Source organism: Cheilinus undulatus, linkage group 11 (assembly GCF_018320785.1).
Source record: "Cheilinus undulatus linkage group 11, ASM1832078v1, whole genome shotgun sequence".
NCBI lineage: Eukaryota > Metazoa > Chordata > Actinopteri > Labriformes > Labridae > Cheilinus > Cheilinus undulatus.
Window position 1 is genome coordinate 25,282,942 of NC_054875.1, and position 26,971 is coordinate 25,309,912.

Genomic DNA, 26,971 nt, shown 5'->3' on the forward strand with positions numbered 1-26,971 from the left:
CTCTGAGATTCAATTTTTATTCTTTTACTTGGTCTTTCTAGTCACATAACTTTTGATATATTTATCTGACATCCTTGAAGCACACATATTCTGATAGTCCGGGTTGTCCTGAAGATATAGCCGTCTATAACATGATTGTAGTTAAAAGGGTTGAGATTCTGCATGCATTCTTGCATTAAGAAAAACAGGTGGACCAAAAATAGCAAAAACTGGCTTGGGGTTCAAAGGGTTAAAACAACCAAAGATGGCTTACCTTGAAGCCAATCTTTAGGTCATCACAGAGCTGAGAGCAGCCGCTCAGCTTACTGTTGAGACACTCGTTGATAAAACAGTTGAGCTCATCAGAGCCGTCGCCGCAGTCATCATTTCGATCGCATAGCAGAGTCTCATTCAAACACTTCCCATTATGGCACATGAAGGCTGAATCGTTGCAAATCCTCTCTGAAATTGCAGACAAAAGCCATTTTATATTAGTGTCATTTTAAAACAGGATCAGACATCAGAACAAAAAGTTTCTCACATGACTCATACTTAATAGGAATGGAGGGAAATAAAAGTTCTAATCCAGCACCTGAGTCAGTGCAGCGTGGGTTTTTGGGAGCCTCATCTGAGCGATCCTGACAGTCAAACTCTCCGTCACACTCCCATTTCTTCTGGTTGAGGCAGCGGCCATTTGAACAGCGGAACTCATCAGGACCACATGTTGGGTACTCTACACCAGAACAAGTGCGTGTTTATAGTTAACCACAAACTTACATTATAATACAAATAAAAAAAGCCAGAACCATCCTTTTAAAACATCTATTTTATGGTTAGATATTCATTTCTCTTCAAGGATTACAACCAAACATACCACATTCTAGGGATTCATCCGAACCATCTGAGCAATCGATGTCATGATCACAAACAAAGTGCTTGGGGATACATTGTCTGTTCTGGCACATGAACTCATTGTCGTCACAAGTGCTGTTCGTGTACACTGGAAATGGAAAAAATACACTCTGGTTAATGGACATGGAAGTGTGTTTTTGGAGAGTTTTTCTTTGGTAAGCTTTCAAAGAAGACAGAATTTCCATGAGGCTATTATGTAATTTTGTCCTACTCACTGCAGCCAGCCTTGACACTCTCATCTGCTCCATCAGGACAATCCTTGTCTCCATCACACTTCCATCGCTGAGGCACACACATGTGTGAGCCAGGACACTGGAAAGCCTCAGGGCTGCAAGTCTTGGATTCTGTGACAACATAATGGCTAAGTTACTCCATAATAAAACATCAGAAAATCTTATACACACTGTCAAACGCCTCTGCTGGGCGTGGGAGAGAGAGCTTTTAGGTTAGTGAGTGAAAGTATTAAGTCACTTACTGCATTTCTGGTCCTCATCTGAACCATCACCACAGTCATCAGAGCCATCACACACCCAGTGGCTGGAAATGCAGCGGTGGTTTGCGCATTCAAACTGGGTGGATGTGCAAAATTTGTCTGCTCGCAAAGGCAAAGAAAGCTCAGCATTTTAGAGAAATGATTTAATTTACCGTAACCATAAGTCCTGTTTTCCATGGGCAGAGGGAAACCAAAGACAAACAGTTTTTTTGTTTTACTGGCATGCTTAGTGTTTTCTATAAATGAGGGTATTAGAGGAAAACTTTATTGTGGACTGACCGCAGTGTGTCTCATCTGCTCCGTTCTCACAGTCATTCTCCTTATCACAGGTCCAGCTCATAGGAATACAGCGCCCACTGGGACAAGCAAAGAAGTTGACTGGACATTTGAGCTTCCTCTTATCTGCAAGGCAAGAGAAAAATGTGTTTTAAGGTGTTTGAAAAAAAATAAACACAAAAAAAGAATTTTAGAAAGCAAACAAACCTGGGCAGTTTCTCTCATCTGAAAAGTCTCCACAGTCATTGTTACCATCACACACCCATGAAGATAGATAACACAGAGTCGTCTTCTCACAGCTCAGGAAGGACGCTCCTTTGACTCCCAGGCGGAAGAAACGGGAGCAATCAGTGGGTTCTAAGACAAATGGACAAAATAAATCAAATCAAATCAAATCAATGCTGCTCATTTCACCAAATAAATCCATTCCATGTTTAACACAGTGGAGAATTATCTTTCCCATTAGATTAGTAGATTACATCACTTACGGCAGTTCATTTCATCACTAGCATCTTCACAGTTGACAACCTGGTCACAGCGGCTGTAGTTGGAAATACAGCTTCCATCTTTACACTGGAACTCTCCTGGTGTACACAGCGTCACTACAGGAAGCACAACATTTCTGTTATAAAATGGGAAACCAGTACAACTGTAAAAGCATAAACAATTTTTTCCTTTCATGTCAATTTGACAGTAACTTCAATTTTGTGCCAGCGTCATAAGCATTTATTAAGGTTATCAAGTTAACAGCACACAACTATACCAGAAAAAAAGATTAAACATGAATTCCATCGAAAGCTTAATGGGCCCTTTCCGTCAGCTGCAGTTACAAAATGTAAATGAAGTATTCACTGTTGCATGGCAGCTCATCTGAGTGATCACCACAGTCGTCCGTCCCATCACACCAGAACTGGTGTCCGATACAGCGGCCATTCATGCAGCGTCTGTAGCCTTTCTTGCAAAGTCGGTTAGCTGTTGAAAAACAGGAGTTGATAGAGTAAGCTGAAGTCTGAAACATGGACTAATCAACCAAAACACTTTAGGGAAAATTAAACTACACATTATTCTGAAAATTTAGATTCAAACATATTAAATCCTGCCAAGCTTCATTGCTATTTATACATAAGAACTCACTTTCCTGGCTATCGAATAATTGACTGTGTTTGTACACTGTCTAAGCCTCTTAGATACCATCAGCTAACAATTTATAAATGATGTAACATAAGTGATGATCTGTGACAGCTCATTGCATGCTTATATCCCCATTAAAAAACAAACAAAAAAAAACTTACCACAGTATGACTGCTTTTCATCAGATTTGTCCTTGCAGTGGGCCATGCCATCACAGGTCAAGCTGTAGTTGATACAATCCCCATTTCCACACTCGAAGTCATCCACACTTCCGCATGACATGTTGAGAGCTGAAGGAGGAGCATATGAGGAAATCAGCTACATTTTCACCCTGAGCACTGGATTGTTTGTTTGAAAGAAGCTTGTCTCTTACAGGAGCAGGTATTGTCCTCCAGAAGTTGTCTGTCTCCACGGCAACTGCAGTTGACACGCCCATCAGATGTGGGCAGACACAGGTCTTGGCATCCTCCGTTATTAATTCGGCAAGGAGAAAACTCGCCTAAGGAACAGAAAACAGAGGAGTGTTATAATATCAAAAGTGTTTTGTTTTAATCTGGGAAACATTTATCCTCTATAGGCATAGAGATTGAATGGAATTATATGATGATATGAATTCTATTTAATCTGGCGCACAGACAAAAGAAAGATTAACTGGTCAATTTGCATATTTTATAATCTACGCTGTTACAGTGCCACACAAAACTCCTTATACATTGGCTGGCAGCTTTGTGATGCTAAATGCAACAACAAGAAGGCCAATGTCAATGTTTACCATACATAATGTTGACCATGTTCCCCCTATAATTTGATGTTAGCATGCTAACTTGCTAAATAGCCAAAACAACAAAGTACAGCTGAGGTTGATGGAGTTTTCATACAAAGTACTGAATCCTTTTGTTTTAACTGTTAGACCTCCAACCAGGTTTTTTAGGTAAACATCTCCGTAATAAAGTCAAAAACAGCAAAATTGACAATGTTAGTTTTTTTTATTTATAGTTCAACTCAAAACGTTAAAAATGTCTGTATTGGTCCATACAACATATAGCTAAACAACACTTTTAAAGTGTTAAATATTTTACAGTATGACAGAGCTTCAGTAACTTGAAAACCAGAGAGTCAACCTCATAGAAAGTTCATGCAGACTGATGCATCTTAGGAGCACCCAAAGTCACAGGTAGCAGCTCTAACTCAGTGAATAACTTCATTTATGTTGAACAACAACAAAAATCCATGACAAACATGTGAAAAAGAACCCTAGCAGGGATCACTGTACAACAGGTATCATCCAAACATATCTAAACACTCACATGGTCATGAGGGGAAACTGCCCAGACATCGCCCTAGAACTGAAATTTGCAGAGTTGAACTAACACTGGTGGATCAGCACTATCAAATAACAAGACTATTTCACTCAGAGGGAAGTTAAATCAACTTTGAATGTTTAACCCTGAGATATTAGCACTCCGTTTTTTTTGCTGTTTATGGACGTGACGAAGAATAATTCTCTCTATGTGCTACTGTTTAGTCAATGGAGGTGAAAAAAGTACAAGAGTATTGTACTCAAGTAAAAGTTCAGTTCCTCTGGTTAGAACTTAAGAAAGTGAAAGTAAATGTACAAAAGGAACTTAAAACATACAAGTACCTAAATAACCACTCAAATTAAATAATCTGAGTAAATTTAATTAGTTACTTTCCACTGCTGATAAAAAAAGACATTTGCATGTAGTTCATGAGTGGGATGGGTTTCAGTGCAATCTACACGTGCTTGTTGGGGCATTTAGGATCTAAATGAAGGGTTCTCAAGTGGTGTAGCCACAGGACCCACCACAATCTCATGAAGGACAAATTGGGACCCAAATGCCTAAAAAACTATAAAAAATATTCCACTTTTGACCCTATATGGGAAAAAAACATAACTAAACAAAGAAATGGGATGAAACAAACATATTTTACGCTTTTTTGGCAATTTTCTACAATTTTTTTGAGGCATCACCTTGTTATCATGGGAAGAGCAGCTTTGTTACCCCAAGAAAATAAGCTAGATGAATTAAAATACGGAGAAAACAATGAATTTTAAACATTATAAAAGTACAGCAGAGAAATATTAAACCCATGAATGTGTGTCCACTAAAGGCTTCAGTACTTCATAGACTTTTTGCCACCAGTTTTTTCTAAGAACACATTTGCACTCCATTGAAAACAGCTCCGCGACCCACTTTTGGGTCTCAACTCACCAGTTGAGTTAAAAACCACTGATCGTAGCTATAACACTTGGAGCTTGGTTCAACAACAAGGAACTATATAAACTGATGAAAAAGTACTTACAGCTGTTGGTGTCATTAGCCACGGCAATAATTCCCATTGGCTGCTGAGGGATGTCAGCCCGCAGCACCTTCATGTCTCCTCCTGTGTATTTGTCTGCTCTGAGGACAGCTCTCCTCACCCAGTCAGTCCAGAAGATGTAGTCTCCATATACAGCCAGGCCAAATGGATGCACCGGCTCATTCTTTAACAGAACCTGGGGCAGAAAGATTTAGGCCTTATTTCATATGACACTGAGTTGTAAGACATCACTTAATGCATTTGTCTTTTTAGCCAAAGGTAAAAGATTTAAAGGGATATCTTACATAACGGCTGCTTCCATCATATTCACAGCGTTCAATCTTGTCCAGTGTGGCATCAGAGAAGTAGAGTTTTTCTGCTCGGTGATCTATAGCCAGGCCGTTGGGAGTTCTGATGTCACTGCCGATGATTATGAGCACATTGGCTCCATTCAGAGAAGCCCTCATGATGCTGGGAGCCTGCTCATTCCAGTTGGTCCAGAACATTAGACTGGAGTGGGAACAAAAAGCAAAGCATGGATGAAGATGTGCAATGGGGGCTCCTTAATGTCTTGGAACAGACATTATGGTTGACTGAACTAAAATAAATCTGCTGTTCAACAAAACAATGGAGAAATTGTTTTGGACTAGGCCTAGTTTGAGTATCAATCACTTACTCCTGACACTCATCCAGCACAAAGGCTCTGGGGTGGTCTTCTCCAGACATAGTGACCACAGTGTCCCGGTTATAGGCCACGATGCGGCTCTGGTCCACTGTGTGGCGAGTGATTGTTGAGGTTGTGTAACTCGTCCAGTAGAGAGTATCCCAACCTCTATGGTAAGCCAAGCCCTCAACTGACCCTACATCTGTGAAGCGGAGAGGAAAAAGTTGGCTCAGGGTTAACATTTTGGACTGAACACTTGTTGACTATTGTTCTTTTATTGTGGTCATCCAGCCAAAAAGCTTGAGGAGAGAAACTTTTCATTCAGCTATTAAAAAAAGCAATAGAACCGCTTGAGCTTTTAATCAGCACCTGAAATGAGAGTTTTAAAAAATCATTTCAATTGTTTTACTAGCTGCCCCATGAAATCGCTGAGATCTTATAAAAGAGGCGGTGTTAAAAGCATCTAAGGTTATTCACATCTTTCCACATTAGCTCATGAGAGCCGAAACGCTGTGAGGAAAAAAGGAAAAGGTTGAAAAGAAAAGTGAAAAAGAAAGAGTGAAATAGAAGTGGCACCACACTGAGCAGAGTATGCACCATGCCTGCTGTTCCTGGAGAGAGTTTAAAGAGTGCGTATCATCCTGTCATTTCATGGCTGGCTGCCTGCACATACAAATACAGCTCCCCGTGGACACTCTCATTCATGGTCACTTCTTGTTCTGGGAAGAAAACCGCCGCTGGAACAGCTTGAGTCACTTTAAGGACATGAGCCAGGGTGAAGAAGTCAGCCGTGAATGGCAAAGTTGAAGCAGCTGCTCTCGATAACCATCATCCATTTATCCCACACCCTCTTCCACTTAGAGGACAAACACAAGTATTCCTTTCTTTATCTGTGATACCTACAGGTCTCACAAAATCATGGAAAAAGGTATTGCGTGCAGCCTCATGGGCTCTGAGGTATACATCCATCTGGTCTTAGTCACACTAGCAACCACATTTATGACCACTTACACCCAACAATAAAACCAGAACACTCCACCCTTCTGTTTGTTTTTGGCTGAAAGTCATAAATTACCCTTTAACAGATGTTACAGAAGAGTGACAAAGAGCCATATCCACCTTTCTGTAGAAAATTGTTAAGGATGAAACCTAGTTGACCCAACTAAAGACCCCTGAAAGATGCAACAACACAGTCACTATTGTATCCTAACAGATCAGGCTGTTGTTTGACACAAAAAGATTAAAAGGTGCACTTGAACAGGTAATTGCTTCAATCAAGGGAAGACAACGCAATAGCCAATGATTATTAAAGTAGCTTTAAAGGAGTATTATGTAACAAGAAAACAACAGTCTCTCCTCCCCTTGCCTACATCAACTCAGTCCTTAGTTACTGTGCAAACATCTATGAAGACCTGTCAGTGAGACCACTGAAATTCATATTAGAGGCTCTCTGACAACCACAGGAGAAGCACAGAAATAGAGGTGACATCTAAGAGTCAGTAAGCTTTTTTGTTTATTTTAAGCTATTTTTCCTCATCCGATCATGTTAATTCTAGAGTAATTTGAATCCTACAGGTTGCAAGTCTCTGAAGTGTGTCTAAATGGACAAGATGCCTCCTGCCGTGATGACCACTTAGCATCAAGTAGCATCGACTGCTTTTAAAGTGGGATGTCCATTAGAAACCACTGGGATAAATTTATTCGCTGTTGCCTGGAATCAGGAAATCGATGCAGCTATGGAGGAACAGCAACATTGACATCTCTCCATTTTTGACCATCAACAACACACTGATGCAGCCAAGGAAAAGGCAAAATGCAAGGAATTCTTTTTCAGGCCATTTTATGATGATTTTTTTTACTGTTTAACTGGATAACAGAATTCAACAGAACATTGTGTTTCTTGTTTTGTTTTAAGAAATTTCAATTATGTTTTTGGCAGATTGATTTAACAACTACTTATAGAAAACAAAATTAAACCAGTAAGACAGTTTGATCCTAGCTGTTTAACTAATTGTTATCGCCATGAGAGCACTAACTGGTGCATGTTTTTACCCTTAATACAAAAAGGACATGAGCTGGAGCCAACAAATGCATCAGTCTGGCAGTTTTGGATCACACGGACAATTTAATTTTACACCCCACAAGAGTAACTTTACTATTACTCTACAGACTTTGTTGTTATTGCATGGAGAACTCTGGAGAGCACGTAAACACCAGTGGCACTGACAAAATGACTAGGGCAGATGAGGCTTTGATTAAGGTCATCGTGCCCATCCTGGACGGGCTCATTCTGGCTACTGGCCTCGTTGGACAAACTCTAGTCATCACCATCCTAACTGGCAGGAGGAGGAAAGAAAGTCAACCTCCGCATGGCACAGACACCCTGCTGCTGGCTCTGAGTGCGGCCGACCTGCTGTTGCTACTCTGTCTGCCCTTCCACACCTCAGCTATCACTCTGGGGTTCTGGCCTTTTGGCAGCTTCCTGTGCAAAGCCATCAGTTTTCTGGGTGTGGCCTGCTCCACTGCTTCAGTCTTTACACTGGCAGCTTTAGCTGTGACCCGCTACCTCACAGTTGTTCACCCTACCTGGGCATACCGGTCACGAATGCATCGGCGTATAAAGCTGACAGTAGCTCTGCTTTGGGTTCCTGCCTCAGCCTTGGCTGCACCACAGTTTGCCTTCCGCACAGTCACTGAGTCCACCTCTGTGTACTGCTTTGCCTTCCTGTCTGACTTCAGCCAGCTGGTCTACAGCATTGCCCTCTTCTTGTGCGGCTTTGCCCTTCCACTGGGCATTATCATATGGATGTACACCAAGATCTACTGCTTTCTACGACATGCACAGCTGCTTAGTAACGCTCCCCAGCTGGAGAAATACCAAAGCCAGGTCACCCACACTTCAGCTCTCTTGGTCCTGGTCTTCACTCTGCTCTGGCTGCCCTCCTACGCCCTTATGTTCTCATTCATTGGAGGAACAATAAAAGGCTCATCTGGCTACAACACTATTGCTATCCTTGCCAGGCTGCTAGCATCATCAGTAGCAGTGGTGAACCCTGTACTATATGGATTTATGTCTCAGAAGTTCAGAAGAGATCTACTAGAGCTGGGGAGAGAGCGTTGGGCATTGTGCAAAAGCTGTCTGATTGGTTGCCCACATTTGGTGAACAGAGACACAGTGCAGCCCTTTGAGCTGGACACTACCTCAGAAGGAGGCCAAAAGTGACTCATTAGTTGCAAAAAGAAAAGAATAAAACACTGCTACCTCATACCTAATGTTTACTTCAACTAAAGTTTTGTATTCTGACTCAGAGAAATGTAATATTAGAATATCTTGCATTATCTGTATACATCTAATTTTTTGCATTTATGTATACTATACAGAAAACTGCACAAAATAAGGTGCAATTTTCTAAGTGTTGTTAATTGTACTTCATATTAATTGCTCCGTGATAAATCAGGCATACATCTTTGTAGTGAAACTAACTTGTGCTAGTTTAAAATACAATAAGCCTGAATTTATTTTTCTGCCCTGCAGAATGTAGTTGAGCTGTGTTAAAATATCACTGGTTGTGAAATTTCCTTCAACTTCATGTTTTATTCTTAAGTCTTTTGCCAAATCTGTTCTTGTAATGATGAACCATTTCACCTCAGCTGTATTAAACTCTCCTTTAAGAAGAATAAATACTGTAGTTGTTGGATGTAAAAACAGCCTGTTGTTTTAAAAATTATTTTAATCTATGATCTAAATTCAACATTACTGTTATAGTAACTAAATCCACTTGTTTTGCTCTCATTCACATGAAATTATCAATGTTTTGTTTATAACTTGCTAAGAGCATCCGTTGTCCAGGGCTTTAAAGCGGATACTTTATTCTGAGTTTAACAACCTACTTGTAAATAATTTAAAGTGTGATCTAAACTGACATCCCAGTGTCACAGCAAACAAAAAGCACAGTGTAAGTGGGTGTTTGTGGGTGCCAATGTGTCTTTTTCGAGTGGCAGCCCAAAGTGATGTCAATCTCCCCTAGCTGAGAAGCTGCAGCTGTGTGTACATTTTAGTAGATCCACCCCTTGGTGCTTGTCAAAATGTGTGATGATTGTTGTTTACAGTGTCAAGAAGATGAGGGACAACATGCAGTTATTAATGGACAGAAAAAAATACTCGCCATCATAAGTAAACACAGCTGAAAGTCATGTGGACACACAGAGTGGAGCTTAAGAGAGTTTTGTGAAAATTCTTTGGTGCTGAAAAGAAATGACATGTGATTGATGACTCCACACTTACTGTCAACCACAATCTTGCGGTCTGTGCCGTCGTCATTGATCTGTTGGATGTTGCCAAAGTGGATGTCGCTGAAGAAAATGCGGTTGGCTCCCTTCCCTCCCCCGCCGTGATAGTCAAAGCTGAGGGCGATGACATTCCTCATGTGTTCAGGATCCTCGAAAGGCTTGATTGGGGCGTTGAGATTTGTCTCATCTGACAGGTGGATGCTCTTCAGGATAGTACGCTCTGAGTACAGCAGGTATCCATCATAGTCACGACAACTGCGGTTGTCCTCTGCAAGCATGCCATGAGCGCAGGCACAGGTGCGCTGGTTGTTGCCACGGTACAGACACAGCTGTTCACAGCCGCCATTGTCTTGGCAGACGTTGGTTCCTGGGAGGAGAGTAACAGATGTGCCAGGTTTTACGTTATTGTCAGAATGTCACTGATAATGAAGTATGAGGTTTTTTAATATTGAGTGTGCATGTATGTGGACTTGAAGGGGGGGGGGGTATACCTGTGATGTTCTACTTGAGAAGCCTAATTATGTGTTTAAAAATTTTTGGTCAGAATTAGAAGCATGTTTGTGTATTCTCACCTTGCTGCCTGGCTCTGTTGAAAACCTTGATGTCTTTCAGCTGCACACCAATGCCAGTCCTGAGCTGCACGGCATCTGTAGCATTATCTTTGCTGCCTCTCTTAATGGAGCCATTGGCATGAGTTCTACACAATATTATAAGTCAATTAACAGCACAGTACAATATAAAATCTTCCACAAAGCTGTCATGCATCGAGACAGATAATAATGGCATGCAAAATATGGCTCAGTAAATGACTTGATTAACCAGTTAAGCAACCTGTCGCTCCAGTAGATGTATTCCTCAAAAACAGACACAGCAAACATGTCCATGTTGTTGTTCGCCAGTACAAGCTCCCTGTTCTCTCCCGTCTCCAGGTTGATGCGCTCAATTTTGTCTGTACGGGCATCACACCAATATAGCAGACCCTCCTGTTGGAAAAAAAAAAAAAGCCACAAAAAATTGTATCAGGGAAAGATTACAATCTCATGTGAAAACTGAGCCAGAAGTATCTGAAGGAGACACTCTTGCTATTGCTCTGTTATTATATATGCGATTAGTCTAATGCCCCTTTAAGGTTGTTGACACTGATGACTTAAACTTTAATTCACAGGTGATGACCTATTTATAACAAGTTATTCTGATCAGGCAAACATCTATAAAAACTTGATTTAATCAGAAAAATATACAAAGAAGAAACAGCTGATGAGCAGTAAATAGCGCTTTAAAATTCACACGAAACAACCCAAACACATTTTTACTTTAAGTGCAGTGCCATTAAGTGGATGTAATTATACAATCTATTTACACTAAATAAATGAATATAATGGGTCTATAATGAACCACCTCTGCAATTTAATCTGCTAAAAAGGTAAATACTTCCTTTGCACGACAGAGAAGCTGAACAATGGCCTAGTCTTTAAAAAGTCACAGTACAGTTCTATCTAGACATGGTAACTCTGACAAATAATGGATTAGTAGTTCACAAAGAGTTTAAATGCTGATGTCAGCTGCAGCTCTTACGTCGTAGTCGATGGAGATTCCATTTGGCCAACTGATGCTCACATTGACCAGGACCAACCTCTGCGTGCCATCCAGGCGAGACCGCTCAATACGTGGGTACTGTCCCCACTCAGTCCAGAACAGATACCTGCATGAGGGGAACACATGAAATGATAATTTAAAATAAGCTTAGAACTGCAATGCAGGAAGCTGTATTAAACATCTCCTCAGAAGACAGATCAAATTGTTGGTGAGAAGTCCTACCCTTTGACAGGGTGGACAGTGATGGCTCTGGGCTTGTCCAGGCCCTGGGAAATGACTACATAGCGAAAGGATCCATTTAGCCTGGCAACTTCAATCACATCAAAGCCCTGGTCAGTCCAGTAAATGTTTCCTATTGAAGAACAGAAAGCAAATTAGCCATTTGGTCCCTTATCAGAGCTTGTGCTGTGATGGAGTTTGTGCCAATATATAAAAAGAGGATTCAGACCTGCTATCCAGTCAACAGTTATGCCCTCCACCCTGCCAATCCCATTGGTGACCACATCTTCCCTCCATGTCTGGTCTCTCTTGGCCCTGCTGATGGTGCTCAGGCCCATGTCCACCCAGTAGATGGTGTCATTTTCTGAAAACAAAGAAGCCTTTTGTGTCATCTTATAAGTACTTCGTCTCTGTGAGAATGACAGATTTAAAATGTCACTCAAGCAGAGCCGTCCAGTCACTGATGTCTCCTCACTGTCACTCACCAGCATGGAAGTCAATGCCAACAGCCAGCGAAGTGCCAGACACAGGAACCAAGGCGTCAGATTTGTCAGCTGGATCAAGTGGAATTCCTCTGATTCCCTCATGAACAGAGTACAACAGGAAAGAGCCCATACCTGGTCAGAGAAAAAACAATCATTTCTTTCAGATACAGATGCTCTTTTCTGTAACTTTAATGGTGTTCTCACATTAGGCCTGATTGTTTCTTACCGTGCTTCAGCATGAATGCACCCCCCTCCCCGCTTTTACATTTATAACATTGTTCTGTGTCTGAGCATATTTGTGTATGTACACAGCCAGATACAACAGGTGGCAATATGAAAGTATGTGTTGCAAATCCACCAAGAAAAAGACAAAAGAAGCAACCATAGGAAATGGCCCATTGGCATTTGTTTGAGCTATGTGCTGAATATGGAATCTATCTTGCAGGCTAGGGCTGAGTGATACATCGAGTATACTCAATGTATCCCAGCTTTTGCCACCCACGATGTATAAAATGACTATATCGCGAGTATCTGAGTATAAATTATGTGGAAGTTTTGAGCCATCAGCGTGCATTTCTCGCTGGAGTTTCACTCATCCCATTGTCCCTGAACACATCTCTCACAGCAGAGAGCTCACTCTCTCTCCTGCACCCATCCAGAAAACTCCTCTGCACAGGCACATCAGTGGCGAGAAGCGAGGAAAGAGGAAGGTAAACAAAGCAGTGTGGCTAGTTAGCGGGGAGTTAGCTGACTTTTGAGACAGCAAGGAACAACGCTGGATCTGCAGCGTTGAGCAGTCGTTTAACTTTGAAAAGGAAGAGGTCGAACTCACGCAGTAGTTGTTAAAATACGCCGCAAGATGTCTCCGAGACAACAGCGGCAGTAACACAACAAGTTGCTAAAGACATGAGCCCAGTGTTGTTGAAAAGACACTTAACCCAAAATACGAGATTTGCCTGGGCGCGAGCATTTTGCTGAAAACTCCCTGCCAGAGTTCTACATTTTAGAGAGAAGACGACCCAGCAGCGGAAAAATGTGATCTACTTCTCCTCAACTACGGAGACTCATCTCAGCCTAACAGTTCAAAACACCGACAACGAGAAGTTAAAATGTTCCTGCTTCCAGACAAGCTTTTTCCACCATGATCACACAGGGGAGTTTAAAGACACTCTTATGTTATGAACTTGTCAGAAACTGGTCCAGCTTTCATCAGCACAGATATAATCACAGCTGTGAGCCTGAATGGAGGACTAGACTGCAGGGTTTTGGCTATTTACTGCATGCATGGTTGGTTGTGTAGGTTTGCTTCACCAAGAAAATAATCATTTTATAGTCAGCAATAGTAAACATAACCCAGAAAACACTTCAGGACTTTCCATACTCTGTAAAAGACCGAGTATTTCATGATTTATGTATTTTTGGTTTATTAGTAAAAGACTGAATGAAGTCCTTTTCAAACTAAAACTGCTAAATTTGACATTATAATGATTTTTACTTTCTGCAAACAATTTTATTAAAAATCCAATAGAACAGTCTATCTTTATCACCAAACTAGTGTCATTTGGGGCCGAATTCAATACAGCTGCTGAGAGGCCATTTCAAAATATCGCAATATATATCCTGTATCAGGATGTAGCAAAAATATATCAGGATATCAATTTTAGGCCATATCGCCCAGCCCTATTGTAAGCTACTTTCAATGTTTTTTATTTTTACGACATTAACAACAGTCTTCCTACTTCCATAACTACTGTGCAGCTCAGAGGATGAAATAAGGGTCTGCACTCTGCCAATATGACAAATAGACAGGAGATGTTTAGAACTGCTTTTACAGCTCTACTCTCAGATGAGTACTCTGTACTCAGGCCCAGCTGCGTTCACATCTTCCCTGTAGTATGCCTGACTACACATGAATCGTGTTTGACACTACCTCCTTCAGTCAGACTTGGGCACACTGCCACATTGCCAGTGAAAAATTGTATTCTCACTGTTAAAATGCACCAAACTTTGCAAAACCTCCATAGATGTATCTAAGAAGCAGTGTCTTACCTTCACAAGACTGCTGTCCTGTCTTGAGGCTGTATCCAGCAGTGCACATGCAGGCTCTGGTTGTCGGTGAGGTGGGCAGACACAGCTGAGAACAGTCTCCATTGTTGTTACTGCACAGGTTGATACCAGCTAAAGAAAAAGATGATCAGTGAGGCACAAAGGTGAGAGTAATATTTTCTTATAGTTTAACACATAATGATAGCATCTGAACAAGGTGGTCAAATTAAAAGGAATCTATTTTCTTCCATAAAGCAGTAAATAGCAAAATATTTTGAGTGGCATTTCTTACCTTTCTGCACATCCTCATCATAGATCCTCATGTGCATCATAGGGGAGGTGTTGTTCCGCAAAATCTTCCAGTTTCCTCCATCTTTCTTGTCACATGCTCCTATCTGGTCAGTTCCTTGGTCTGCCCACCATAGCTTATCTCCTACAAAAAGGGAATTTTTATGTAATGCCATTTGTATAAATCACCGATTTTAGACACAGACACTTAGAATATAAACAGCAATTTAATTTCAAGACAGGAAAATTGACAGGGAATTCTTTAGACTAATTGTAATACATGTTTTCATCATACCCATAATGGCCAGGGCTGTAGCCTTGGTAAGTTTGCCTTTAGCGCCTTCCAGGATCTCCAGTTTGGTTCCATCCAGTTGACAGCGTTTAATGGTGCCATTACCTGAGCTGATCCAGTACAGCTGCTCATTTTCATAGTCAATGGAAAGGCCTAGGTGGAAAGAATGATGATGGCATTATCCATACATGTATATATATCTACCATACAACTATGTGTGATAGACATGTAAAGTAAAGCCGAGATTTAGCATTACACTGGTAATTTCGGGGAGTGTGGGAGATCATTTGCTCACCTACTGGCCCCTTCTGATCGGTGAAAAGCGTGGTGTGGTTGCTGCCATCCATATTAGCCACGCTTATGTTGTCACCATCAGTCCAGTAAAGCTTCCTGAGAAGAGATTTTAGTTTTATAAGAGGGGCTGAAATGGAATAAGACATACTTTTCCAAACTAAAATATAGTACAATACACCGAAGCAATTATGAAGCAAAAAATAGTGCACTTAGTAGAAACTGGTAGATGACAGGTTGAAAAAGCCTAGATATTCTGGTAAAAAGCAATAAGGCAGTCCAAATGTACAGCTTTCAAAATGGCTTACCCCATATGGAAATAAAAAAATAAACAAGTAACAACTGTGACCTCTGAAATCAGTCAACATCAGGACTAGGAGAGACACTGGGTGTTATGAAGTGAAGTAGACGTTTCATCACCAGAAAACTGAATCTGTATCTCAAACTAAGCAAGTTCAAATAAGTAGGTAAAACTCACCCCAACAGAGGATGTGCCACCAGACAGTGAGGCTTGTCTAATCCCTGGATTACAGCATTCTTGAAGGATCCATCCAGTCTGGCCACATTGATCTGCTTTTTATTGGCATCGTAGCTGGTCCAGAAAAGGTTTCTCGACACCCAGTCAACTGCTAGGCCATGAGCATTGGGAAGGTCTAGAGCCACAACAAAGGATTTAAAATCATTATGAGACACATAAAGAAGGTTTTTACTAAAAAAAAAAAAAAAAATAAATAAATAAATAGTAAAGATTTTAGAGATACTGGGAATACAGATATATTGTAATTGCACTTACCAGCAGACACAACAGTCTCCACTCCAGTGCCATTAATGAAAGCTCTTTTGATCGTCTGTGTTCGGACATCTGACCAGTAGATGCGATGCTCCACAGCATCATAGTCTACCACTGTCACATTGTCAATATCCGGCACAGTGAAGGAGATTATATAATTGTAGTATGGGTTGTCAATGTCCACACCCCGGATCTCAATCTGACGAGCATAGAGAAGGAACTTGCGGGACTCTGAAAGAACAAGAATTCAAAAAATCATACAGACAGTAAGAAAGAAAACACTTGTTTTCTTTATTATATATTTTTTGAAATCTACAAACCTGTCATGAGACAATCCAATGTTTTTGAAAATGAATTATGAGTTTACTAGTTTACTATGATTAAAAAAAAAAATACATGTGGGCTTCTTTTTTTCAGGGTTGGTCTTAAGACTCCTCTGATCCCTGAAAATTCCTGAGTTAATGGGTAATTCATCAGATGTCCTCTAATCCAATTATCCTTAAATCTACACTGCTGAGATGAGGATTGCTCTGCAGAATGCCCAACATTTACATCCAGACACACATACATATAAATTCCCACAGCTCAACCTCAGAACAGCAATGTTGTGAACTTGTTCAATCACATTCAACCTAATAAAGACCACAGCACAACTCTTTTTAGTCCTATATATGAAACAAAATGAAAATAAATGTGAAGAGGGTCCTGTGGTACAAACATCAGAGACGTAATCAAATCTCTGCCAAAAGAGATGACAGCTAAAGATGTTCATGTCTCAAGTTCAGGGGCTCTGCACACAGCAGCATTCATGACAGTCGTGAGAAAATACTCCAGCAAATGAAGATTCTGTTTCTTGCTCTTTGAAGACACAGATTTAAGATGACAGCATTGTGTGTAAACACTTGGTCTAAGAAAAAGACAGCAAGTGTTTATGTGCTCTTACCTTTGCAGGTGCGTTTGTCAGACTCTAGCTTCATGAGGTGAGGGCAGGCACAGGAGAAGGTCTGGTTGAAGTTTATAAGACAGAGGTGGGAGCACGGGCTACTACCATCACTGGTGACACATGGGTTGGGAGCTTATAGAGAAAAAAGAAGACATGAAGGTTTATGATGGCAGACACCATATTTGAAAGGATGCCAACTAATTTCCAACTAAACTGGGCTTGCACAGAGGTGGAGCTATGACAGGCTGGATGAATACCTTAGTTGCAGAAACAAACCCATCCAACTAGCATATTTTAAACAACATGAATGAATTTTATTGTCAGTCAAATTAGCCACATGATAGGCAGCTTTTACCCTTAGCCTTTTAGCCTATGAAAAAAATTAGCCAATTAAGAAATGATCTATAGAGACCAGACACTTTCATTCAACCAGTCTGTAAACATATATATTTCTGCTGCAAAAAATGCCATTTTCTTATGGAGGCCAATAGGGGCTCAATAGTTTTTAAGGCCAATCTGAAGGAATTTAGGATTTTTACACTCTGGCTTCATTTTCAGCACAGGACATCTAAGCAGAACTCACTGAGGTAGGGCTGAACATTTTTGGGAAAAAAATAATCTGATTGTTATTATTTTGACCTGTACTGAAAATGAGATATGAACTGTTTTATTTGAGGGAATTATAATTTTTAAGTCATTCCCATTTCTAATAAGAAAAACATACACAAATAATAATTAAAGTAGGGTTTTTTTTTGCAAACTATTCTAGAAAAAATAGCATGTTAACATTCACATGATGTATTGAGAAGCATTTCTCAACCTTTTTTCTGCTGAGGCACCCCTTAAAAATGGGAAAAATCTCAAATCACTCCAGTCAAAATGTGCCGATAAGAAAAAACTTTCGACGTCCCTTTGCCTGCTGAGGGACTTGTTACCTCTGCCAAGGTGGTTATGTGATCGGCAGGGTTTGTCAGTTTGTTAGTTTGTTTGTTTCAGATTCAGATTCAGATTCAGACGACTTTATTAATCCCCAAAGGGCAATTCAGTTTACAGTTTACCCTGCCTTATTGAAACGATGTTAGCAACATAACTCAAAAAGTTATGGACGGATTTTGATGAAATTTTCAGGAAATGTCAGAAATGGCATAAGGAAGAACTGATCACATTTTGGGAGTGATCCGGATCACCTTCTGGATCCAGGAATTTTTTTAAAGGATTCTTTACTATTGGGAGATAGGGCTAATGGCGGAGGTCTGTGCTCTCTGAGTGCTTTTCTAGTTTAGTAATACAATTAAGATAAATCTCAAAAGTTAAATATCTTAAAACAATGGAAATGCTCATATTTTTATGAAATGGCCATGTAGGCCTTAAAAACCCTTTGACATATTTTGGCACACCTGCCAAACTAGGGAAAAATAAACTGTGTGATTCTTGCACAGTGTGTACTGTTGTAAGCCTATTCATCTGCTGACTTGATAACAGGAAAAGAGCATGTCAGACAAATTAGATAATCCATGCTGGAACAGCTAATAATCTGCATTTTCATTGTAATTCTGGGTTGAATTTAAAGCATTTTGGAGCTCCCTTGACAATGCCTAAGGCATCCTGGGACGCCACAGCATCCTGGTTGAGAAAGGCTGGTAGAAATGGAAAATTGTAGTGGGCCATATTGTGATTAAATCTAAATTTTGATTAATTGCCTAGTCCTATTTTGAAATGAGGTTTTTCTTCCAAGAGTCAAAACATTTTCTACAGACCAGAGTGCATCATCTCCAGAAAATTCACAAAAAGGGATTTGGACTACACCAACAGTTAAATGTGAGATGCTGTTTCCAGACGGTCCCAGTCGGGAGTAATTTTGAGTGTAATGACCTCTCAATCAATGGACCCCCTGAAGAAAGAGACAGTGTAAAATAAAGATTTCCAGTAGACTAGTCAACACAGCTTCTTGCCTGATCAGTGTCATAGGCACTGTTTCAAGCTGTCAGTCAACAATAATGTGATCTCTCTCTTTTCCTGCCTCCAATTACAGGACCCTGTCTCTCTGCCCACACATTGTTGGGGATTTTTAGCTACCAGTTTATAATCTTCAGGGTGATGGTTCGATGAGGCAGGGTGCCGCGGTTTCACCGTTTTGACAATCTTTCACCCTCCAGTCAATCAGAGTTCGCCTGAGAGATCAACACATGGCATTTAAGTCTTTGGGGAAAGGGTTTTATTTTCTACCCAGCCTGTGGAAATGTCTTAATAGTGAGATCAACAAGGCAGCAGAAGGTGTCCAAAAAGCTGCTGATTTGAAGCAACATGTCTCTAAAATGTAAAGGTCAGCTGTCTCAGAGAAAAAGGAGTTGTGAATCAAGATGTTTAGCAATCAACTGTGAGATTGTCACCATTCTTGTTTGACCTTAACCCAAATCAGTCAGATGCAGTCAATCTGAGAAAAAGGGACTCTTCTTTATTGGGATGTTAGTAGTCTTATGTGCAACCTACCCTGGGGTTGTCTTGATGGGTGATAGACCTGTAGGTCAAAGGGTTGTGTGTTAGTGCGCTGGACTACAGTCACATTGTGTCCTGTCCACTTGTTGGCTTTGGCAAGAGTATTGGTCCTCCAGTCAGTCCAGTAGACTTCGCCTCCATACATGGTGACAGCGAAAGGGTGGGACAAGTACTCGTGACCCCTCAGCACTTCAATCAGCCCTGAACCGTCGTACATGGCAGAGTAGATGGCATCGGATCTGGAGAAGCATTAAAGAGGGGATGAATGCTTTATAAAATGGTAAAACTACCATTAGCTTGATTAAACCCATGCTGTCCATGATGTATCTAAGCAATAGAATGCACATCTGCACGTTTATTTAAAACAAAACTGAAAACAAAATGGCAATCATGTTGTTGTGATGTAATTACGAGTAAGTGAATTCAGTGAAACGAGAGCCTTCCGTGGATTCAGATAATAGTGACAATTGTTACCTGGCATCAATCCAGACAATACGTCTCTCCATGTAGTCCACAGTGAGGCCGTTGGGCCAGCCACCACTGCCCGTTTCCCTATGGATAGTGCGTCTGCCTTCACCACTCATAGATGCTGCCTCAATTCTGGGCAGACTCGCATCCCAGTCCGTCCAAAATAGAATACTGACAACAAAAGAGAAATCAATGCGTGGAAGGGCATGAGAAGAGTTTCAAAGGGGGATATACTATATAGTATATTGTGAGTAAAATATTCTGTAACCATCAACAGTTTCAAATAACTGTTAATCTATGCTTCTTACCCATCTCGGGGGTCCAATGCAATGGCCCTTGGATGCTCCACCTCCCCAGCAAGCAGGGTGGTTCTCATGGTCCCATCTAGTTTTGCCACCTCTATCTGGTCAAGATTGCTCTCAACCCAGTAAATGTTTCCCGCTATCCAGTCCACAGCCAGACCCTCTGGAGTAGCCAGCCCGTACTGGATCACCACTTCAAAACTAGTCAGGGCTGAAAGACACACACAGAGATTTCACACTAATTGTGTTTACTAATTTCTCCTGGATAAACAACCTGAAAGTAAGCTCAACACTATTGGACAACTGGAGTTTGATGTCAGAGCTGAAATTAAGTAGAAAATGATTGGTCTTTATTCAACACATTCAGTGTAATGGCTTGATGCACCAAGAACAGAAAGGCCTGTGCTTATGGCTCATTCCACAAAGAAAACAACCCTGATAAACAAGGATTTGTTTTGAATTCTTCGCTTATGGAATCGCTCGGTGAACAGCATGCACTGCTGCTGCATCGCTCAGCATGGTTTCAACCAGCTATATCTTCCCAGCCTTACTCAGGTCTAAAAACAACAAGCATCTGACACAAGAGCTGCCATGCTATTTTTTATTTCAAAGGAACATCTGGCTCTCATGCAGAGAAGTGAAAACCAAAAAGTGTGATCATCTCTGGCTAAGGATAATCAGAGAAGTTCTTCATAAAGCCTCCCAGTTGTAATTATAAGGGTTGACTCTCTCAGTTTCTTCACCAACTGAGGAGATAAGGCTGCTTTTCTGTCTGTGAGTTTCTGTTGTTAAAGTACGCCTTCAACTTCAGAAATGCTTAAATAAAAAGCAGCAGGAGCTGAACTATGAAGCAGTCACAAGCTTTTAGCTAAGGAGTCCTATTTAAATGGTGAAGTTGGAGGGCTGAGAGCTGGAACAGGAGTGTGTTTTGCTTCCTATTCTACATCAGTGTTCTGGCTGCAGTCACGCACAGCAAGTACTGAGACAAATATGAAGAGACAAAGCCTTCCGTGTGCCCCCTGAGTGCTGCACTAGGAACACAACCTTGATTGGCAAGGAGACCTGGGGTTTTGAAGCAGGAACGGCTGACCATGACCCGGGAGATTTATTCAGGGTCACAGACTGCCTCCACTGACCACAGACGCTCTTTAAAAACATTTGGCTCTGGGAAATAACGTCTATTCACCCAGGGGAAGATAATTTCTGAGAAGTGCTCCATAAAAGGCACAAATAGTGTATGCTTTTTTCCTATCTCAAAAACAACTATCTACTTTCCTATTTATCTTTCAACCATCCTATCTGAGTTTCTGTGTTCACAAAAATGATTAAAACAGAAGCAAACTTGCTTCCTCACCTCCATTTTCAGACAGTTTTCCACGGTAGATCTTGTCCTCCACAACATCAGTCCAATACAGGGCGCTCTGGTTGAAATGGAAGTCCAAAGCAATGGTGTTCCTCAGACCTGGTACAAGCACACTAAACTCCCCCTTGTGAAGGTCGATCCTTCTGATTTCATGACGGTTGGAAAAGATGATGAAAGGCTTGAAGGGATCTACAGATGAAAAGTTTAACCCATAAAAGAGTTAATTTTTTTAACTTGGTAAATCTCATTTTGATTCACAAGACCCTTGTTGGGTTTGGATCAAATTCTGTTGTAGCCGTCTCTGATTTCTACCATGAGCCTGCCTCTTTTAAATAAAACACCTGAATATCTTAAGAGATTGATTTCTTCAAAAGGTATCTTAAACATAATGGTACTCATCTACTGTATCTACTGTATTACCATAGTGACGGTGCTTCATCAGAATGTGTATGAGTAAATGTGTAAATAATATACTACCTATATTTTGTATATGTATAATTCATTTCTGCCAAAAAAAAATCCCATTTTCCCTTACCAGAGCTTTTGCAGCTTTCCATGTCAGACTCCAGTTCCCAGCCCTCGTAGCAGGAGCACTTGACACTGGATTTCTCCTGCTCGCACTTCTGGCTACACTTGAGGTGTTTGGCACAGAAGCTCTGGATCTGGCAGGTCTTGTTGTCGGCTCCTAGCTCCATGCCAAGTGGACAAGAACACATGAAGCCCTCCCCTGGGATGATGCTGCAGTTATGGCTACAGCCACCATTGTCCAATGCACACAAGTCTGAGGGCAGGAAACAGAATTAAATCAGTTGGAATATACTCAAGAGTGGAGATATGTCCATTCTGATGGTGGCATTTGGAAACACAGAAGACAGAGGACAAGTAAAATAAGAATATTTTACCACAAAGTTTCTCATCAGAGCCATCAGGACAATCATCAGTGCCGTCACAAAGCTTCTCAGCAGGAAGGCAGATGGAGTCGTTTGTGGCGCACATGTGGTGAGACAACTTGCACACCAACGCCTCACAGTTGTCTTCATCAGAGTTATCTTCACAGTCGCTGTCACCATCACACACCCAAGCCTTGCTGATGCAGCGAGCTGTTGAGATAAAAAAAAATTTTTTGTATGTGTGTAACTTACAGATTGTTAATTTTGTTAGACATCAACAGATTGGTTTTATACAAGCTTTAGCAATTTGTCATAACACAGTTTAGAAAGATTAGAGCAAAAGTCTGTTTATTTAATGAAACTTTAACCAATGGATTTGCTTGGGATTACATGAATATGTCACATATGGTGGATTGGCATACATTTTTTACTGTTTGCCATTTGCAGATTTTCTCAACAGCCCACTGAAAAGAATCAGTGAGATCTTCCTTTTGTATTTAATGTGACATAAATTAATTTAGTTTCAAAAAGCAGATACAGAATGATACAATGTATCACCACAACATTCTTGTGTAGCCTTCATTCATTAAATACTTCTCATCTTTTAGAGAATACCATGTGTTTGACTGATAGTATCAAAAAGGTTCATCACACTTAACCTTCGCTGCTAAAGCTGCCTGAGAGCATCCTCACCAGAATCCCTGCAGCTAAACTTGACCGCTGGGTCACACATGTGGGTCACACCCTCACAGTTGCTCTCATCACTCAGATCCATGCAGTCTGTGTCCCCGTCACAGCGCCAGCGCATGGGGATGCACAGGCCGTCCATCCTGCACTGGAATTCATCAACATGGCAACCACCTGGAGGACGGGTAGCTGGAGAGAAAGCAGTTAGACAAAGTGGGATAGTTAGCTGGCAAAAAAAAAAAAAAGATGGAGTGTGCTGTTAAGGCAATGACAAAGGACAGATAAAACAGAAGTAGATGTCAGTGAGTGAAAAATAATTTGACTTCTCTCCAAACAAGAAAACAAGACTCATACAGACCACACAAATATGATATAAAAACTGACACTAGAAAAACAGGCTATTTAAACCATTTATCACTGAGGAGGTATGCTGGGATAAATGGGTTAACAGGCTGACGGAGAGCAGAGTCAAACATCAATGACCCAAACAGCTCAAAGGCTTCAGTGAGGTAAGGGTACTGTGACATCCCCTCATGGTAAAAGGTCAGGTTCTGGCATGGCCTAAGCAGGAAATGGGCTAAGGACCTTTCAGCACACAACTATAATACACAGGAGGGGGAAACGATAGTATTGCTTTTTATTTCAGCTAATGACTTCCAGACAGAAGGCAGAGAGAGATCACCAACGCACACATGCACACAGCACAGATTGCTCATTAGACCAACAGGTCATGCTGAGCTCTGATGTTTGCATGCTGGGACTTAACAGCAGTTGGCTGTGTTTCTGCATGGATCAAACTATCCATACAACATCTGAATGTACAGAGAATCCAAGAGCTTCTGTGCAACACTGTGCCAAGACAGGGACTCCATCATTCCTACAAAGAGCTGTCTACATCTATTTTTCCTGTCTAAATGTAAAAGCTCATATCATAGCTGCAGTCAAAACATCTGTGCCCTTTTCACAAGACCATGAAAAGAGTTTAATTGTTATCTAACCACAAAATATAATCACATCCTGAGCAGTACTGCAGAGAGGATTTGCTGTAAATGATAAGTGGAAGCCAGAGAGGGCAGGCAGGGGCATGCAGAGTAGAGGAAACTGAACAAGAGGAGGACAACCCCATCCACATTGTGACATTCTGTTTTCAACTAAAAACAGCAACACATAAATCGCATGAAACATGATATCCGATGTTACAAGAGCAGAAGTGCAAACCGGGCATAAAGAACAGTATTGTTTCCGTTTGGTAGACTGCTGTGTACTCTTGCTTACCCTGGTTTGTACAGTTCGCATGAGTCTCGTCACTGTAGTCTCCACAGTCGTTGTCGCCATCACAAGTCCAGTATTCCGGGATGCAGCGGCCACTGTTGCATTTAAACTGGACACTGGAGCAGGAATGACTGCAGCCGGCTTCGTCGCTGTTGTCTCCACAGTCATTGTCTGCACAAGTGTGTGTAAACAGTTATTATTGTATGTCACTGGGTTGTTTTTAAATACAGTTTCATGGACTGTGAAGTCAGCCACAAAGGATAAGTACCATTGTCACACCGCCAGTTGATGTTGATGCAGCGGCCATTTGCGCAGGTGAACTGAGTCAGAGGGAAGCATGTTGGGTAGGCTGTGGAGAAAAAAAGAAAAAAGTTAAAAATCATGAGCATAAATTTCATCTAAAATTAAATTAGCTGCTATTAAAAGTAAGGTACACACTTTGGGCCTCTCAAACTGCTCCCTCATTACCAACCTGACAAATGAGGCTCACTCTGTTAATGTGGCGATTAAATGCAGCAGGAGGCTTTGGGACAAACTAATCATCCACCCATGTTAAAAGAGGACTTCATGTAGCATGATTTTATGACACTAACATAATAAATCACCTGCTTAAATAATTTTTGGCAGACTCATAAAAAATCCCTCACCAATATAAGAAAAACTACAAAAAACTTTGTAATCTCAATCTAATGTTTGAAATATGATTCGTTATTTTTATTCGCTGTAAACATGAAAGACTTGACAGTAAAACAGACACAATAACCATTTTCAAAATTTGACCATTAGATCCTGACAGTAATGTTAAGTTTTTTGATGTAACATCACTATAAGCATGCTTTTTTTAACTTAATCACTTGTGTATAATGTAATAGTGTGAAACTGATGAATGGAGCATCTCCCATAAGGATGAACAATGAGAATTGTTGCACCGGCTCAGTCATTTAGCATCAGTGCAGACTCGCTGAGAAAGGGTTTTTTTATGAACTCCCACTCTGAATTCTAAGGTTTTGGATGGCACTTATTGTGGCGGACCCTCCATATTACTGTGGAAAGTGTAGGTAGAGGGTGCAGGAGGTAGTTTGAGAAAAGTCCTAAAAGATATAGTAATTTGAGTCCAATTCCCCCCTTCCAACCAAAGTCAGCTGAGGTCTGATTTTCTGACAGATTTTTGTGTGGTGATTTAACCTCCTTTATCTGCTTGGGAGACAGTTGGGCTGGACCAATTTGAAATTAGAACTATTGGACATGTTGAATATGTATGATCAAAAATCCTGTTGTGTGGGGAAACACCTAAGGCTGGCCACACACAAATCTTAAACCATTTTAACAACCAATGACATGAAGGCAATTTCAAACAATTTTTTCATCTAATGATCCCCTGAGCGCACACACTAGATGACTCAGCCAGACCATCAGAACACTTGAGGTTTATGCAGACAAATAACCATTTGCAACAAGCCTCCACTTAGAAAACAGCCCCCATGGTTGTCAGGGGTGGCAAATCGGGCTTAAAATCGTGTAGTGTGTGGCCAGCCTAAGGCAGCTGAGCACACTCTCTGGATTGTTACATGAAATGGAATGAAAGCCAATCATGGGACAAAACTACAAGTTAAGGAAGCACGACAAAAACGCAGCCATGTCGACGATGGTAAATGTGAGGCATAAAGTTACAGAGACACCAGAAATGGAGGAGCAGCTTGTTGATTTGTTTTCACAACACATAGCTGATAAAACATTTCCTTTAAAACATGCCAAAATCAATCTGACAAAGAGAGGAGTTGGACCAAAACTGCCACCGCAATGGATGTACCACGTAGCAAACAGCTAGCCACATTAACTTGTTTCCTCTAAAGTTGCATTTGACCATGTAACATTTCAGGTTTTGAGATTGAAGATTTAACCTGAATTATTCCGTTAGAGTTCAGTGTGTTGGCCTATTGCACACTACACACTATGAGAACAAAACTTTATTTGTAGTCATGTTTGGGGTCTCTACTATTTTCAGAATTGGTAAAGACTTTCATGTGTCTTTAGGAAAGCAAAGATGTATCGGTACAGCAAAGACTCACCACAAGAGTCTGGTTCATCTGAACGGTCTCCACAGTCATCATCAAGGTCACATGTCCAGGAGATAGGGATGCAGCGCCCACTGGCACAAGGATACTGGTTTGGTGGACATGTGCGAGCTGGCAGGAGAACAGAGAGTGAAAATCTTAAGAGCTATGAAAGGTTCTCATCTCTTCTGCAATATCTATGACTAAGTGTTATCGCCTAATAACTCAACTCATTCTGATGAAGTTCAAGACAATATGTTATATTTACTTAGGAAACTAAGATAGCTCTTAAAAATGTAACAAACTCTGGAAATAGAGGAACACTGCAGTGTTTTAGATTATCATCATTATGGCTTTAGACCAAAACATCAACACTGTCTCTTTGTAAAATGATGTTGGTAACTGCTTCATGATTTTAGCTA

General features: G+C 40.9%; 1 protein-coding gene across 1 annotated transcript in view; it reads right to left on the reverse strand.

Annotated features, from left to right (window-relative positions):
• lrp1ab (low density lipoprotein receptor-related protein 1Ab) overlaps nt 1–26,971 on the reverse strand; it is a 122,755-nt gene that overhangs the window by 22,679 nt on the left and 73,105 nt on the right. The window contains exons 18-55 of the mRNA XM_041798471.1: nt 26,565–26,681; nt 24,764–24,844; nt 24,499–24,666; nt 23,230–23,412; nt 22,549–22,746; nt 22,182–22,427; nt 21,638–21,835; nt 20,290–20,494; nt 19,988–20,152; nt 19,508–19,752; nt 17,018–17,149; nt 16,078–16,305; nt 15,763–15,937; nt 15,289–15,383; nt 14,997–15,146; nt 14,706–14,846; nt 14,417–14,545; nt 12,368–12,499; nt 12,112–12,246; nt 11,886–12,015; nt 11,643–11,769; nt 10,899–11,050; nt 10,640–10,764; nt 10,063–10,434; nt 5,790–5,979; nt 5,419–5,623; nt 5,117–5,309; nt 3,165–3,290; nt 2,953–3,081; nt 2,513–2,632; nt 2,149–2,262; nt 1,868–2,017; nt 1,664–1,786; nt 1,367–1,483; nt 1,107–1,235; nt 854–979; nt 572–712; nt 254–441 (exon numbers count right to left, since the gene is read on the reverse strand). Coding sequence (XP_041654405.1) covers nt 254–441; nt 572–712; nt 854–979; nt 1,107–1,235; nt 1,367–1,483; nt 1,664–1,786; nt 1,868–2,017; nt 2,149–2,262; nt 2,513–2,632; nt 2,953–3,081; nt 3,165–3,290; nt 5,117–5,309; nt 5,419–5,623; nt 5,790–5,979; nt 10,063–10,434; nt 10,640–10,764; nt 10,899–11,050; nt 11,643–11,769; nt 11,886–12,015; nt 12,112–12,246; nt 12,368–12,499; nt 14,417–14,545; nt 14,706–14,846; nt 14,997–15,146; nt 15,289–15,383; nt 15,763–15,937; nt 16,078–16,305; nt 17,018–17,149; nt 19,508–19,752; nt 19,988–20,152; nt 20,290–20,494; nt 21,638–21,835; nt 22,182–22,427; nt 22,549–22,746; nt 23,230–23,412; nt 24,499–24,666; nt 24,764–24,844; nt 26,565–26,681 — 6,080 coding nt within the window. The remainder of the gene's footprint in view (nt 1–253; nt 442–571; nt 713–853; nt 980–1,106; nt 1,236–1,366; nt 1,484–1,663; nt 1,787–1,867; nt 2,018–2,148; nt 2,263–2,512; nt 2,633–2,952; nt 3,082–3,164; nt 3,291–5,116; nt 5,310–5,418; nt 5,624–5,789; nt 5,980–10,062; nt 10,435–10,639; nt 10,765–10,898; nt 11,051–11,642; nt 11,770–11,885; nt 12,016–12,111; nt 12,247–12,367; nt 12,500–14,416; nt 14,546–14,705; nt 14,847–14,996; nt 15,147–15,288; nt 15,384–15,762; nt 15,938–16,077; nt 16,306–17,017; nt 17,150–19,507; nt 19,753–19,987; nt 20,153–20,289; nt 20,495–21,637; nt 21,836–22,181; nt 22,428–22,548; nt 22,747–23,229; nt 23,413–24,498; nt 24,667–24,763; nt 24,845–26,564; nt 26,682–26,971) is intronic.